At 40.8% G+C, this 16,433-nt stretch overlaps 2 protein-coding genes across 3 annotated transcripts; both read right to left on the bottom strand.

The window, feature by feature from the left end:
• Positions 1 to 1,342: 1,342 nt before the first annotated feature.
• On the bottom strand, positions 1,343 to 6,650 carry LOC122775983 (cytochrome P450 2D15-like). Its single transcript, XM_044036270.1, has 11 exons — positions 6,249 to 6,650; positions 5,866 to 6,028; positions 3,818 to 3,976; positions 3,517 to 3,677; positions 2,804 to 2,872; positions 2,608 to 2,712; positions 2,387 to 2,522; positions 2,135 to 2,220; positions 1,952 to 2,053; positions 1,701 to 1,842; positions 1,343 to 1,610 (listed from the first exon to the last, which is right to left on the bottom strand). The coding sequence occupies exons 1-11, from the start codon at positions 6,408 to 6,410 to the stop codon at positions 1,414 to 1,416; spliced, it is 1,482 nt and encodes a 493-aa protein (XP_043892205.1). The 5' UTR covers positions 6,411 to 6,650; the 3' UTR covers positions 1,343 to 1,413.
• A 1,232-nt stretch (positions 6,651 to 7,882) lies between these two features.
• Positions 7,883 to 15,868, bottom strand: LOC122775984 (cytochrome P450 2J6-like). 2 transcript variants are annotated; one of them, XM_044036272.1, is made up of 12 exons: positions 15,727 to 15,868; positions 14,391 to 14,586; positions 12,939 to 13,101; positions 11,749 to 11,901; positions 11,482 to 11,642; positions 10,627 to 10,695; positions 10,370 to 10,474; positions 10,030 to 10,168; positions 9,308 to 9,393; positions 8,951 to 9,052; positions 8,705 to 8,846; positions 7,883 to 8,380 (listed from the first exon to the last, which is right to left on the bottom strand). In XM_044036272.1, the coding sequence occupies exons 2-12, from the start codon at positions 14,550 to 14,552 to the stop codon at positions 8,193 to 8,195; spliced, it is 1,470 nt and encodes a 489-aa protein (XP_043892207.1). In that variant the 5' UTR covers positions 14,553 to 14,586; positions 15,727 to 15,868; the 3' UTR covers positions 7,883 to 8,192. The 2 variants fall into 2 exon arrangements, with proteins under 2 accessions (XP_043892207.1, XP_043892206.1); XM_044036271.1 differs by lacking the exon at positions 15,727 to 15,868 and adding an exon at positions 14,660 to 14,679.
• Positions 15,869 to 16,433: the final 565 nt, after the last annotated feature.

The following is a 16,433-nucleotide window of genomic DNA, read 5'->3' as shown; positions in this document are numbered from 1 at the left end:
CCTGGCCTCCAACTGACAATCACGGGACCGGCCAATGAAACAATACAGAACAAAAGCTCAAAAAAACAACAATACACTCAGAGTGCAACCCAGGTTTGGTGAATAAAGTTCATGTGATGCTCCTCTGTGTGAGGATCCTGAACATTTACCTCATCTTTAATAATAAACCGCTGTCCAAAAAAGGCTCTTTGTTAAACTTAACAGTGCAAAAAATCATCATAAATGATCACTAATGTCTTCACGTGAAACATCTGGACGAAAAGTGTTCTTCTTAAAGCTTTAAAATAACGGATATATCCTCTTTTCTTATATTGGACCATCATCTTGGTACTGCTTTTGGACATCGTGATGTCACCCAGAGGAATTAGATTAGGCCGAGCACCATGTTTCACAGACATCACCTGACACCAGGCTCCTATTGGATAATACCAGCTGTCCACTCACATGTGCTTTGTGTACTTCTTCTAAATGGATGTCACAAAATTGACATCATGTTCATGAGTGAGACCATTAACTCCTCAGGAAAATGTAAAAGCTAATTTTCCCATAGACTTCCAGTGGAGTTGCCCCCTGGTGGCTATTCTTATATTCTTATTTCCTGGTTGGCTTCAGGAGGACTGTCTGTTTTCTTTTAATACATGGTCTATAACATCTACTTCTATTGATAACAGTATAGGTCAGGGCTCTCAAACTCAAATGACCTTGAGTAATGAAGCTCAATAATAAGCTCATATCAAGGGTGATATGAGCTTAAAATTATACCACAAATTTCCATCAAGACATCACGACGATGTGTATGTATTTATGAGGCAAAATTAATCTATGACTAAAAATAACATACAGAAATAGCTTAATATTAAGGGATGAGCCACGAGTTTGAGAATTCTGGTATAGGTAAACAACTGAAAATGAGGTTTGTGCTGCTGGTGTTATTTACCTTTCAGAATCATAATAGTCCACAGTGTGGCAGATGTACATTTCTCTCTTTATAGCTTGTGCTTATCAAAGTGTGGGTTGTATTTAGAGTTGATGGGTCTCATCAGTGATCTCTGTTCCATCTGTAAATTCACCTGACAGTGACAGTTTGTTCACATTTTCACTTAGACGTGAAATTGCACAGTCAATGTTTGCTTGTACTTTTATTAATCCCCGTAGGGAAATTCCTTCTCTGCATTTAACCCATCCTCTACTAGAAACCTTTCTAGAGCAATGGGGGTTGGGTACCTTGCTCAGGCCCAGCCTGGGGACTCAAACTGGCAACCCAAGTTCCCTTCCCATGAGAGCAGTGAGAATAAACCAAGCTGTCAAAACTGCAGGTTTTAGACAGAGAAATGTTTCAACATACTCACACAAATTGACTTTTTATTATTCCTTATATCATTTATTTATAAGGGTCCTCGCATGTGTCTCGGGTCAGTCGGTGACGTCTGTTGCTCTGACTTGGACCTTCATGGGATATGGTTTGGGCATCTGAGTCGACCCAAAAAGAGGAGTGAAGTCTGGTTTCCCGGCGTCCTCGGGCCAGATGAACTTGAACTTCCTCAGCAGAGACACGACAAAGATGAACAGCTCCATGCGAGCCAGAGCCTCTCCGAGACAGACTCGAGGACCTGTGGGTTTAGAATCCCCGCAACATACAGTAAGCACGATGAGTACAGCTTACTTTACTTATCTATGGACATAATACTCATTTCACAAACCTGTAGAGAAAGGCATGAAGGCCTCTGGTTTGACAAACTCTCCCTGGTCATTGAGGAAGTTTTCAGGGTTAAACTCATGGGGGAATTTCCACTGTCCCTCCTCCACCAACACTGACGACAGGTTGGGGATGACGATGGTTCCCTGAAGAGCAGAACGACAACTTTTCTTCATCTCAGCTGTGACTTTGATGTTGAAATCAGTAAATTGTGGCACGTAAAAATCACTTCCAAGCGAGCACATGACAGCTCACCTTCGGTATGGAGTATCCCAGTAACTCTGTGTCTTTCGTGGTGCTGTGGAAAACAGCGAGGGGAACGGTGTTCGCCACCCTCTGGATCTCATGAAGGACAGCCTGTGTGTCAAAGAGAGACAGAGTGGGTACAACATTTAAGAGATTGTGTGGGGTTTTTAAGTGTTCCAGTCATCTTTGAACCTGCACATAGGGCATCTGGTGTCTGTCCTCAAAAGTGGTTTCATCCTTCCCGACCAAAACTTTGTCTATTTCCTGTTGGCAGCGCTCTGAGGGACAGACATCATGGATGACAAGGGAATCACAGTGAGGTTTATTTTCTTATACTATCAACTGAACTTAAGTCATCAATGCAACAACTGCAGTTCTCACCAGTGACGACAGGGGGCAGTAATATGACAAGTTATGATAGATAAGTTCACATAAGATAGATACCCTGTATCTGTGGGAAGTTCATCAGGTAGAGGAAGGCGGTGAGCAGGGTGTTGGCAGTCGTGTCAGTTCCAGCAAAGTGAAGATCCAAGATAAATGCACAGAGCTGGTCTTCTGAAAATGAGCTCTTATCTTCTCTCTTTACAGATATAACAGATGAATGCATGAATAAATGAATGCATACATAACTAGTGGAAAAGGTTATCAGAGGGAGATTCACGTACCGTGTCCAGTTCATCCAGGTAACAGTCTATGAAATGCCGGGGTTTACCAGGAACTCTGGTCTTTTTGTTCTCAGCCAACATTTGTAAACGTCTTTCATGTGACGCCTGCAAAGTAAAGAAAAATGTATCTTTCAATTTTCTTTAGTTGTTGTTGTTCTTGATTTTATAATGGCTGCCACACACGCACACAACATACCCCAAACAGCTTGAAGGCTCTCTGGAAGGGCAGTGGAAGGTTGCGCACCATTGGAAGAGAGTCATAAATCTGTAGACAACAAGACAAGTTTTCCATCCAGCTGATTGTACGTGGCTTCTACTGCTGTGTATGTGGGCTGCAGTGATGTTTGTCCTTCTGGAACGCTGTCCTGTCTCCACACAGGATCTCTGCAGCTGAGTCACAGTGACCATCTGGGTCATGGTGCCCTCTCTTACTGAGGCCCTTTTCCCATAGATTGCTCAGTTAGGCCAGATGACCAGCTCTTGGAAGAGTCCTGGTTGTGAAAAGCCTCTTTTATTTGAGATTTTGTAGTTTTCCCCCCAGATATGTGCCTCGCAACAATCCTGAGCTCTTCAGGCACTTACTTTGACCTTATGGTTTGGTTTTTGCTCTCATGTGCATTGTCTATCTCCTGTAGAGAGGTGTGTGCCTTTCCAAACCATCAATCTTATTTATCACAAGTGGGCTCCAGTTAAGATGTAGAAACATCCGAATGGTTGGCACCTGAGCTGAATTTCAAGGGTCTTATATTTCTCACATTTTTAAACATTTCTAAAATTCTGTGCAACAGACATGGATCAAGAGAGGAGGGGGGGCCCCACTTGTGTATAGGGCCCAAAATTTTGTCTGACGCCCCTGCTGAGAACACACGGACACACAGTGATGCCACGATACGGTGTGGATAAACTTACCATTGACCAGCGACCGTTGATTATTTTGGAAGTTTCCTGAAAAAGTCCAACTGAAAACTTCATGAACTCGTCGTCGTAGTCAAAGCGATTGGCAAACAGAACTTGGCAGATGACGTTGGAGGCTGCGTTATGGAAGAGCTGGCCAGGATTCATGGTCTTACCTGAGAAAAACAACATGACCAGTGATTCTTTGACACAACACTGACTTAGGTTAAAGTTAAAACAAATGGCTCAAAGGTTCAGAAAGTCCATTGCCGGTCCTGCCTAATATCAGTGTTTTACCAAAACGGTCCTTTCATACCGACACTTTCCTCCAGAACCTTTGCAATGTGAAGCATCTCTCCCATGATCCTCTGCTCCATCGTGTGTTTGCCCAGACCAAAGTTTCTCAGCGTCATCAGGCCAAAGCGCCGCTGCTCTCTCCACGCCGGATTGTAATCCGCCAGAATGACTCCAGGAGCTAAAACACAAAGAGGCAACTTAGACCTGTGAAGTGTGTTTTTTCACGACTGGAACCAGAATATTGAAAATATTGCACTCTGCAATCTGATTTGCATTCTGGCTCTTTGTAGGAGCCTGAATCATAGACATTTTTATACAGTAGATACTGTTTAAACCATTTACACCATTTGTAACACCAAATGTTGGTTAACAATCAAATAAAGTCATGTTTAAAAAGGCAAATCTTGTGTTTTTTCACATAATAATACTAGTCAACAATGATCAAAACAGTTAATTCTACACAGGATTTTTATTTAGTGAGTATTTTCTTCACCACAGTTGCCACCAGATGGAGCCATTATCAGGATTTTTATGAACTGGCATCTCTTTACATTGAGGTATTTCCTGTATTATTAAAGGAAATAGGACCCGAGCATTTTCCTGTATAATTAAAGGAAATAGGACCCGAGCATATTCTCGAGCCGAAAACAACAAGTGGACATATTCGTACCAGTGTGTGCCCATTATATTTTATTCTATTTGCTAATGACAAAAAAAAACAAGAGTTTTGAATCCTCAATCTGGTTTTAAAACAGCACAGCAGAAGGATTGTGAAATCATTTATGTCACTTTGGACTCTTTATGCTCAACACTTCATATCTTGAGATTATCTGGTGTCTATCTGCTTGAAATCTAAACGTCTAATTTTACTGATTTACCCTCATGTCCTTCACGGTCCACACGGAAACTACCTCATCAGGAAAAATCTCTTCTGCCCACTCATGGAAACACTGAACAGTGGGTCAATGCACATGGACTTTTATTACTCTACTGTGTGGCAGACTGGGCTGGAGATGGTTAAACATTTTCCTTGAGGTAGGGGCTGCATTATGAAGGCTCTTCACCTTTGTTTAATGTGGTTTGTCAGTTCCATGGCTCTTGTGCAAACAAACCCGGCCAGATAGTTCACACAATGCTGATGAACTCTATCAGCACAGCACAGTACAGCAGTGCTTAGATCGCATGTGGTCCATTGTTATTTCATGTCAAGACAGATGGTGGTAGGAGGTAATAACAACAACACTGTGCCGGTAAAGAAAGACGACTAAAAACATGTCGGAGTATGACTGAAAACACAATGAAGCGCCCGCTAAGGTTCAGAAAATGCTTCTTGTCAACACCTACACCGCCAGGAATACAAACAGTCACTCCCTGTTCAGTTTTATAGTCGATCAAAGGTCCAGAACACAGCATATAAATGTTCCCAAAGACCAAAACAGAGGCAGACATGCATGCAGGAACATGCAAGACTGTACGTGCATGCACTAAAGCACCTTTCTTCCTTCGATGCACGTCAAGAACCATGACACTATTATCAGTTGCCCTAAATAAAACATCTCTAAAATGAGGGAATGATTGATGTTAGAGTAACACACAGCAGCTAATGTTTCCTCTTGGACTCCCAAACTTTCTGCTCTTGGGTTTTTAGAAATAAAAGAAAACCGGAATTTTTTTCTGTACCATTGTTTTCAGGGAGCCGGCGAATCAGTGTCTTTGTCACCAGAAAGGGGAGCGTTGGAAAAAGGCTTGTGTCTTTTTTTCAAAAACTCAAACACATGTTATTTTAAATATGTTTTATAGTGTTCAAATTTAGACACACAAGATCTGGTGTTCATGTGTTCAAGTTCAACTACTTTTACACTTTTTTAACATGCAGCAAATTGAAAATAACTGCCACATATTGAAAGTTATTCTTGAAAAATGGGCAAAATCACTGAGCTCACAGGACATTTTCTGGCCCTTTTATATTAAAAATGTTAAAAAAAAATTGAGGCTTAGGTGTTGAAAGGGATAATATTGTTTGTGTCTGTAGGAGCTGGATGGATTGGGCCAAATCTTGCACTGCACCTTTAATTTGAACAGCATGATTGACCATCAAGTCTTGTGGTCTGCCAGAGAAGTCGGCAGCTTTGTTGACGAAGGCTTCTTTCAGCGCCTGCAGCCCGTTGACAACCACCATCGGCCTGGCACCGAAGAAAAGGCTGTAGACGTTACCATAGCGTTTGGCAAACTGGAGACAGAGACACGTCTTATTTGCACACTGCAACTAAAGGCTTTTGTCTGGTACAATAATCAGTGTGGTTGCCATAACAACAAAAAAGAAAATGTAATACATTTTACTGGAAAGCAAAACATTTACTTTTCCAATGAGTGGCTGTACAAACTCTTGCAATTACACCGTTACCGTTCATGTTGTTTTACACAGTAATTCTCTACATATTTAACATTACCCTCTCCAGATCTGCAAGGGGATTCTCCAGGTTGAGTTGCAGCAGATTTCCAAAGACAGGGACGGCCTGCGGGCCCGGAGGGAATTTTTTACCCCTGTTGTTCCGAAACAGGAGCAGAAAGAGCAGAACGGCCACAAAGAGCAGCGTCGCAGATGAAAACATGATCACGCTGTGATTCAGCACAATCTGCTGTGTCCTTATATTATTCCCCTTTTGGCTGAAGATTTATAGGCTCGAGTCAAGCACACACAACCTTTGAACGTATACAAGAGTGACATAGTCACTTCTTAACTGATTTGACCCAGATGGTAAATAAGCCCTTGCAGACCTAACTAGAACCATCAGTATATGTGATCTGTGAAGGCCCTGCTGTGGAATCTCCTATCTGTCTGATAACCTTTTCCACTAGTTATGTATTCATACATTCATTCATTCATCTGTTCTATCTGTAAAGAGAGAAGATAAGAGCTCATTTTCAGAAGACCAGCTCTGTGCATTTATCTTGGATCTTCAGGAACCCCAGTTCTTACAGGTAAGTGGGCGGAGTTAATTAAGTCAACTGGGAGCACCTGGCAGTCACACTCCTCACTCTCATTTTTTCTTTTAGTGTTGCTTTAATATGATTCATTAAACTCTCCTTAAAACTGTGTGTTAGGACCAGGCCTTGGGGAAAACCTGATCACCAACACAAAACAAACCATTTTAAAGGTTAATTCTTTTTTATTTTTTCAAAATGTTTGCTGGCAATGATCAGGCCTCTTATACTGGAACCTCCTGTGCACTGGACCAATCAGCTCCAAGGATCCACCAAGACACAATCACACATGCACACCTGCGACTCATCAAGGTTATTACAGTTAGAAATAACGAAAACTTAAAATTGAAAAAGACGTTTTCCTTAACTGAAATAAAAATAAAAACTTGAGTTTAAAACAAGACAAAACACGCAAGACACTCTGGCAACAGGAAATGGGAGAAGGGAGTATATATAGGGTGTGAGGGTAAGGAGCACCAGGTGAAAACAATCAGGGAATCAAGTGAGACACAGAACAAGGCAGAGAAGGTGCTCACAGGAAGTAGAGAAAACCCCTTACCAAAATAAAACAGGAAGTGGCACTGAACTTAAACGAACACAACTAACGATGCATGACAGAAACTCAGTCATTTTTACAGGATTTAACATTTCTAATGGTCAGTGTTTTGTTTTGTTTTTGGTGCAAAAATAAACTAAACCAAACCAAACCTGTAGGCAGTGTATACAGCTGTGTTTGTTTGTCTGTTATGTGTTGTCCTGCTGACCAAAACTGTCTTTTTAAAGATTTATTCAAAGAGATTTTTACGCGATTAAATGAAGGCAATACTTTGTGAAATAGTGAAATTGTACACACTGAACATGGTTGAATCTTCCGTCCTCAGGAAAGGTTTGTGTGTGTGATCATTTTATTAGTAAATGTTAAAGCTCCATAATTTATCTCTCTCTCTTTTTAAGCTCATTCTTTGGGGGAGGATCCAAAGAAACAGCCCTGTATTCCAGATGATAAAACACAGCATTAATATATACATATATATATATAAATATATACATATACATATATTATAATATTATTATATAATAACAACGGACAAACAACGACTTTGTTAATAATGCCCTTTATTTTGTCAGTTAAGTAAGTTTCATTAACATAATCATCTTGGGACGCACAAACAGATATATTTAGTATTGTTATATGAAGTTAGCTTAGCATATTGTTATCTGGTTTTTGTTGGTGGACATGTTGTTAGCTGATGGTCCAAATCCATGAACCACCACTGCCCGACACAGACGCTGTTGACCTTGTAGACGTTTCCTGGGCACAATCTTAACCACGGACATTGTTTTTGTTCTGAAGAATAACTGAACCATCTGCATCATTTTTCCTGCCATGCTTCTGACTGCAGAGCACATCACTGCGTCGCTCTGAGTTGGACCTTCATGCGGTAAGGTTTGGGAGATAGAGTGACGCCATAGACCGGAGTGAAGTCTGGTTCTCCGGCGTCCTCGGGCCAAATAAACTTAAACTTCCTCAGCAGAGTCACGGTGATGAGGAAGAGCTCCATACGAGCCAGACCCTCTCCGAGACACATGCGAGGACCTGAAAGAAAAAAAACCCAAAAGATATCAGAGTTTGATTTATACCGCATGTAATAATCGTTCATTCATCTTCTACTGCTTTATCCTCCACATGAGGGTCAAGTTTGACAGGAAGTTCAAATTCCTAGACTTCCTAGACATTGTTGTCAAAATTAATGCTGCATAAAAAGTACAGGTAAAATTAGAAATGTACACTTCATATGACAGCTCCCAGATTCACCAGCTATATTCAAGTGTAACTAAACCTCAAAAGCACTTTTTATCGGGTGTGAACCAATTGTTCCAGATGAAAATCAGGTGTTCACTGACGTCCGGAGCTCTTTACCTGCAGAGAAGGGCATGAAGGCTTCAGGTTTGACAAACTCTCCCTCATCATTGAGGAAGTTTTCAGGGTTGAAGTCATGGGGGAATTTCCACTCTCCCTCTTCGCAGAGTACTGAAGACAGGTTCGGGATGATCATCGTCCCCTGAGGAGAAAATGGAGCAAAGAAAAAAAAATGTTGCTGCCATGAATTGATTGTGGTGCAAAAAGAATTCTGGGCCTTTTTTGTGCTGTTCACTGTCCACTCACCTTAGGAATGGAATATCCCATGAGCTCTGTGTCTACAGTTGTTGCATGGAAGACGCTGAGTGGAACAGTGTTGGCGTTCCTCTGCACTTCATGGATTACAGCCTGAACAAAGAGAGATTAAGACATGTTTTTTTTTAATTGCTTTGTTTGACCTGAGATGACAAATAGTCAAACAGACTGGTATACAGTACATGTCATTAATGTGCTGACACCACACCAGTTAGACCACAAGGATTCCAACGTAAATTCACTTATCTCACCAATAGTTTGTGAATAATCTATAATATTTCTACCAAATCTTAGCATTAAATATTCACCCAGCTGCATTTATAATAGGAAATGTGTCTGATGACTGACCTGCACGTAGGGCATTTTATGTCTGTCATCAAAAGTGGCCAGATCGCATCCTTCTAGCACCTGGTCTATCTCTTGCTGACAACGCTCTGAGAAACAGATGAGGGAGGAGATATTGTTATAGCAGTAGTAGTAGTAGTAGTATTGTAGAAGTAGTGCTAGTGGTAGAGGCAGTAACAGCAATAGTGGCAGCAATAACCATAGTAGTTACAGTAATAGCAGTAGCAGCAGTAGTGGTAAGAGTAATAGATAGATAGAAGTTTTTATTAAGCAGGGATAAATACATTGTACATTGTTTCATATCAAGTATAAAATAGATGCCATGCATACAGGTTTCTAGTCGAGACTAACATGAGTTACATGTTCCAAACTTACATGAGTTTTGTCAACCAGATGTTCCTCTTTTTTACTCTGCTTTAGCCTGTTGTTTTGTACCTCTGCCTACTACTTTGGGTTTTCCGTGGACCAACCTGGTTTTTGATTAAAAGACTAGCTTTCCCTTCTACATATGTGTCTGACACTGCACTGTGGGTCCAGACCTCAGCGTGGAAATTAATCATTACTTGAGTCACCGGATTGTTAGACAACAGTTCTCCCTTGACTGAAGGTACACAAATATGTTGGGGCTACACTGTCAGAGCTGTGTCCTTATGTGATTCTTATACAGAGCTATACAGAGCCATTAAAGGAGAGGTAAAGCCTTCCATATAAACATGTGGACACACCTTGTATGTGTGGGTAGGCCATGAGGTAGAGGATACCAAAAAGCAGGGTGTTGGAGGTTGTGTCAGTTCCAGCAAAGTGAAGATCTAGAGCGTTCCCTCTGAGTTGGTCCTCTGAAAAGGATGAGGCTTGATCCACTCTCTACAAAAAAGAGGACTCTGTTAAAAACAAACATGGGATGCAAGAACTAGAGGTGATAACAAGCGTCGGTTTATTAGCATGTGCCTCATTGTGTCGGAAAAAGTAGGTTCTGCCCCATGAGCAGGAGGTTTTGGTCCCGACAAGGTCAGTGTTTATGCCAGAAACAATTATGAGTACACACACAAACACACAACCATGCACCTTATCAAGTTCATCCATATAACAGTCAACAAAGTCCTGCGGCTCTTTAGGAACTCTGATCTTCTTGTGCGCCTCCATCAAATCAGTTGCCATTTTCTGAACAGTCTAAAAAGACATAACAAAGCATGTCAACGGGTCAGTGACACAGTTTGTTGCTTTACATTTGTGATTGTTTGTATACTTAATACGGCAATTTAGACATTGTCATCCTCAATTGACTTGGATATCAGTCAAGATGTCAAGTCAGTCCTTCCTACCTTCACATTTTCAAAGGCCTTTCTGAAGGGTAGTGGCCAACTGCGAATCATTGGAAGTGAGTCATACAGCTGTAAAGAAAGACACAGAAATTCATTAGTTTATTTGAATCCACACATGCAGATTCTACGGCAGGCACGAGATGCTCTGTACGTTGATTTTATCTACAAATGTTGAATATTACTGCAATGAAACGAGTCGGTGTGCCGGTGCTTACTCATGTTTGAAGTAGGAAGTGATTTTATAAATAAAACATGCCGAAACATAACTTGTCTAATCTGAATAGACCTGTTGTGGTCATTCCTCTGCTTCATCCTGAAAAGGCGGCCTCATCGATCATACAACAATTGCATGAATGTAGGGGGTGCAGCCTTTCAAAGGGCACTGCAGGTATTTCTGTTCAAACATCAACAACCCTTTCACCAACATTGCTGTAACCTCTCCTCTAGCACCAAAAGCGGGTGACAGTGCAACTTTGCAAAGTGAAATCCAGGGAGTGGGAAGAAAGTAAAAGTCAGCCACCAGGGGGCGACTCCACTGGCTGCAAAAAGAACTCCATTTGAATGAAAGTTAATGGGAATATTTGCCAGGGTTTCACATGATCATGGCTCCCATTTAGAGGAGGTTAGATGATAACGCATCGTGCATATGAGTGGACACCAGAGTGATTGACAGCTGGTGTCCAATAAGTGCCTGGTTGAATGTGATGTCCGTACAATTCTGGGAACAAAGTTGGGGGTTTGGTTTGCAATAGTTTGAGGTTCTCGAAGGGGTTTTATCTTCAGTGATGGCTGATTAGTGAAGAGTCCAATTCAATACCATGACCTGGATGACTGAGAATCTTAACTAAGACTCACCATAGCCCATGGTCCATTCGCCATTTTGGAATTCTCTGTAAAGCACCTAACTATCTCTGTCATGAACTTGTCTTGATAGTTGTAGCGTTTGCCAAACAGGACCTGGCAGATGATGTTGGAGGATACGTTATGAAACATATGTTGGGGACACAGGGTCTTGCCTATAAAAAAAAAGACATCATCAACATCTTCATTAACAGGAAGCCAAACATACACACACGATGTCATATCATGTTTGAGGATAGAGTGAACCCAAGTATGGCATGCCATTGTTTTCCTGCAGTTCCTTTATGGTGTATTGAAGCTCTCCATGAATCCTGTCCTCCATAGACGTTTTCCCCAGACCAAAGTTTCTCAGGGTCATCAGAGCAAAGCGACGGTGATCCCTCCAAACGGGGCCATAGTCTGCCAGAATCACTCCTGCGACAAGTCGAGAAAACGTGTCACGGTCCAGAGTGAGCATTGTTGTTCTACTCCAGGTCAGTAAATTCATACACATTTAAAAACACTGTACTGTGCAACTAGAAAGGACGACAGGAAGAAGCAGGTGACGGCAGCTCAGTGGTTGTCTTTCAATTTGAAGGTTGCAGGTTTGTTTCCTGGCTCACCTAATCCACAATGCCTGATCGTACCTTGGGCAAGACACTTATCCCTTTGAGAAAAGTGCAACATAAATACAGACCATTTAGAAGGAGGGGACTCCTGATGACAGGAAGTTAGCTCGAAGAATTTGTCTCTTAAAATGTTGGCAATCTTGTGCAGCTATTAAACAAGTTACCTAGAGCAGTGGTTCTCAAACTCTTGTATATATATACATATACTTATATGTGTGTGTGTGTGTGTGTTTTTGTACGTTTGCTGTCTCTTGAGACCTGTTGAAAAAACTGGTTTCTTTCCTTTACATTGTATTCACAGTAATGACCTCCATCAAGGAGGCTTTGTTATGTTTCTGGTTTTGAGCAGGAAGTGGCCTCTATAGCAGGACATGCTTCATGGGCAGGCGGTCAGGATAATAATGTATCTGCACCACTCAGCTTCTGGTAGTTACAAGGTGTTTTGTGTGTGTTTTTGAAGGCTGGGTTTTGATAAAATTGTATTTAATAATGGTTATCCAGGCATGAAGAGGATTTCCAGAAATAGGTTCACCAGAAATACAATATTTTAGCTATAGATATGGAATATTGGTCTATTTTGTGATGTGTTTCATGTGGAGAAGCCCTATAGCTTTTATTCCTGCAGCATGTTTGTCCCATCACATCCACCTCACATTTTCTTGTGTGCTGACTCATTCACTCAAACACTACACTACACTTTGACCAGACTTTTTTTTGGTTTTTCAGAATCCCCCTTGTACAATTAATGATTGCTTGGATGATAGGCATGACTGTCAGGTTTACCTTACCTTTACTCCACCGAGAGATTAGAATCACAATGAAATTACTTTTAATTTTATTTACCCGTCCCCTCTGTGGTGTGATTTACAAACAGGTCTTGGGGTCGTCCAGCAAAATCTGAAGCTCTGGTCACGAGGGCCTCCTTCATTGCCTTCATCCCATTGATCATTACAAGTGGTTTTGGACCGAGGTATAAACTGTAGACATTTCCATAAGTCTTCCTTAGCTGTCAGGGAACAGGACAACATGTCAGTTAAATATTCCGTACTCTATATCACCTAATTTAAGATGAAGATTTAATGTATGTCCTTCGACATGGCACAAACAAACAAAAATGAAAATGCATCAGTTAAACTTAAATTACATTCACTTTACATACCATCACGTTATATAACAGCAGTATATAATAGACCGGCACTGGCTTGCTGCCAAAAGCTTTGTTGTTTCAGAGAAAAGACATCAACCATGCAACACTTCAAGGACTCAAAAAGCTAAACGGTGCAGTTTGGTATGTAGTGGGGCCCCCTGTTTGTTTTTGTCTGGTGGGGGGAACTGGGGAATGAGGCCGAGGAGATGAGGGGAACTTTGGGAGAGACTGAAGAGATGGGAAAACTGTTTGTGCAGCACTAAAGACGGATGAGACTGAGAAGATGAGAAGATGAGAAGAACTGTGACAAACAACCGTTTCTTGCTATATTAGGCCCCAATCCACCAGGGGGCCCCGAAGCTGGCATGATCGGCCTCATCGGAAGATAATTAAAATGAGCCATCTATAGCCTCAGATAAATGTTGTCAGCTGGCTAGGATTTTAGGTGTTTGTTTCATTAAAGTTGGCAAAAATAAAATTAAAATATCACATGTGAATGGAATTCACAATTCTAATTTTTAAATGGCAATGTAACCAAATCTGAGTGTGCAAATGGCAAAGGAGGATACTGCTCAGAATCGAAAAAAAATATATAATAAAATTATTATTATTGTAGGTTTTTAAACTCATATTTGGTTGATAGAAAGTTACAAACATAGAAATACTATTGAAAAAGAGCGAAACTGCATCTTTTACTCTACTCTATAGTGCAGTATATCAAGTATAGGCGCGTTCAATGTGTGCAAAGCGCAACATGCAAACAGTACAACTAGAGTAGAACTTTTCCAGTACATTGCGAATACGAAGCTAATCCCTATCAGACACTGTATATTGTTCCACGATCTTAAAATAACAGAAGACAATCACGGAAAATCAAGAGCATGTGAAGGAAAGAAAACTCCCAGCCGCTGCTATTGGTCAGTCAGATACACAGGCAGCAACCTTTGTGCAGAGTGTTATGCAACCACGTGAAAACAGCTGCCCTGTTATAGGAGTCTCTATTTGTCCACAGTCATTCACAATGTAAAGAAAAAGAGCCCAGTGGTCATTAAGTTTCAGTAATATATATGAAACCGTAACGATAAGAGCTAATACTTTGCCATTAGAAAGAGCAACATTGTTAAGTTACTGTAAGTGCTTCTTCTTACCCTCTCAAAGTCCTTCAGTGGGTTATCCAGGCTCATCTGTAAAATGTTTCCCAGCAGTGGCAGAGCGGTCGGTCCTGGGGGAAAGTTCTTGGGCCTGCGACATTTGAACTGAAGGATGATGAACCAGACGCAAAGCCACAGTAGGATGATTGTAGCCCACATGGTGGAATGGAGCTGCGCTGGACGCTTGACTGGGCTATAAAAGAGTAGAGTAGGACTTAATACATCAGGGTAGTTCAAGGTCTGACCTTGTACTTTGTTTCCCTCACCAAGGTTCAGTGAAAACAAAGGTGAGTCACAATGGGACAACTTTTTTTTTTTTCTCTCTGCAGGAAGAAAGGTATTCGCCTAAAGAAGAAACAAGAAGTCACAGTAATGCAAAGTCAAAAATAAACAAAGAGCACTGAGACAGCTCACAGTACAAACAGGTCTCAAACCCGCGGATTTGCCCTGGGAATAATACACCACTCCTTATATGGACAGCTTGGGGGTGTTTATAGGTCACATTTAGTTGTTGAGACAAAGTTGTGATGCACTTTAAATGGCATTTTTCGTAGTGATATAAAGTAGTAATAATTGGGCGGAAGTCACAAAAAAGAGTGTTTTTCTTTTCTTTTTGTTCATAAAAATGAGCCACGTGAACTCTGAACTGTGACGTGTTTCCACATTTCACAAACTCAGTCCGATTTTAAATATTTTGAGTACTTTTGTCTCAGTTGTTTTTATATAGTTAGTGAAAATGAAATTTTCTCTTCATCAGATTGACTTGTTTGTTTTGGAAAAAAAAGGATATAAGACACTCAATATTGCACATTCTTATAGCCTCTGCATATACTATACGTTTAAACATAGTAATGTTCTATAAGGGTTAAAAGTATTAATTTTGCATCATAAATGTGTATTGTAAACATTTTATGACTCCACATGAAAAGAGTTTTATTTTGAAAGTCTGTGATTCTTTTTTTTTCTTCATTTCACCAGCCAAACTAAACACACCCAGGTCATTTGAGTTTGAGACCCACTTGTTTCTTTTTTTTTACACACCAGTAGTGACCACACACATACAAACCAAGGGCAGTGGGCAGCATTTATCTGTGCCCAGGGATCAATGGTAGTTGTGTACCTTGCTCAGAGGCTGCACCCCGGCCCTTGACCCTCCGGTTACAAACCCACATTCCCTTCCACACAACTGAGCGGACTACTGATGAGATCACATTCATTATTTGTGCAACGGATCTGTTCATGTGTCTCCAATGTGCGAGACTCAGTAACTTCATATAAACAAAGAGTAAAACAAAGGAAAAAGAAAGCTATAAAGCAGGCAAGAATCACAAACCAGAGATGGCAGTCCAAACGGCGAGCAAACACGACCACAGCGACGAAGCAAAGGAAAAAAAAGCACAATAATCCAGAGAAGAAAGAACACACAGGTTTTACAGGAAAAAAGAGGCTGTCAAGTGAAGATGAAAACAATGTTTGGTAATAGGAGAGGAAGTCTGTCACTTGGGGCAAGTCATTTCAAAATAAAACACAAAGTCTAGACCTTCAAACGAAAGGGACGAATCAGAAATACACAGGAAAATATTGGGAATTTGTTTTTTATATTTTGTTACTTTACTGAAATGTCTAATACAGACTGACACATTTAGAAAAGTAAATGATTTGTCACCAGTTTTCAGAATGACAGATTATACAGTTTTAACAAGATTTAACAAAAATGTATGCGGTTTTTTAACCAAGGTTCATCTAGAACACACATTAATGGTCATTAATCAATGAGATGAGCTGTGTTCAAATGACTTGGATTAAACTACATTTTAGACACACAGTAACCCTGTGCGTCTGAACATGAACGTATCCACAAATAATGCATGTCTACCATCTAGTGTTTAGAATGAGGAAGTGTGACTGATGTTAAAGGGGGAAACAATGTGGTCAAAGACGAGGAGACAAGTCAAGACGACGTTTTAATCCTGCAAGCTGTGGAGCAGTGACAGTGCTACGTAGAAGTGTAACAGTTTGAAGGCTTCTTTTATCCCCCTC

Source organism: Solea senegalensis, linkage group LG10 (genome assembly GCF_019176455.1).
Source record: "Solea senegalensis isolate Sse05_10M linkage group LG10, IFAPA_SoseM_1, whole genome shotgun sequence".
In the NCBI taxonomy this organism is placed as follows: Eukaryota; Metazoa; Chordata; class Actinopteri; order Pleuronectiformes; family Soleidae; genus Solea; species Solea senegalensis.
Note: the sequence above shows the minus strand (reverse complement) of the source record. Positions and strands in the feature narration are given on the sequence as shown.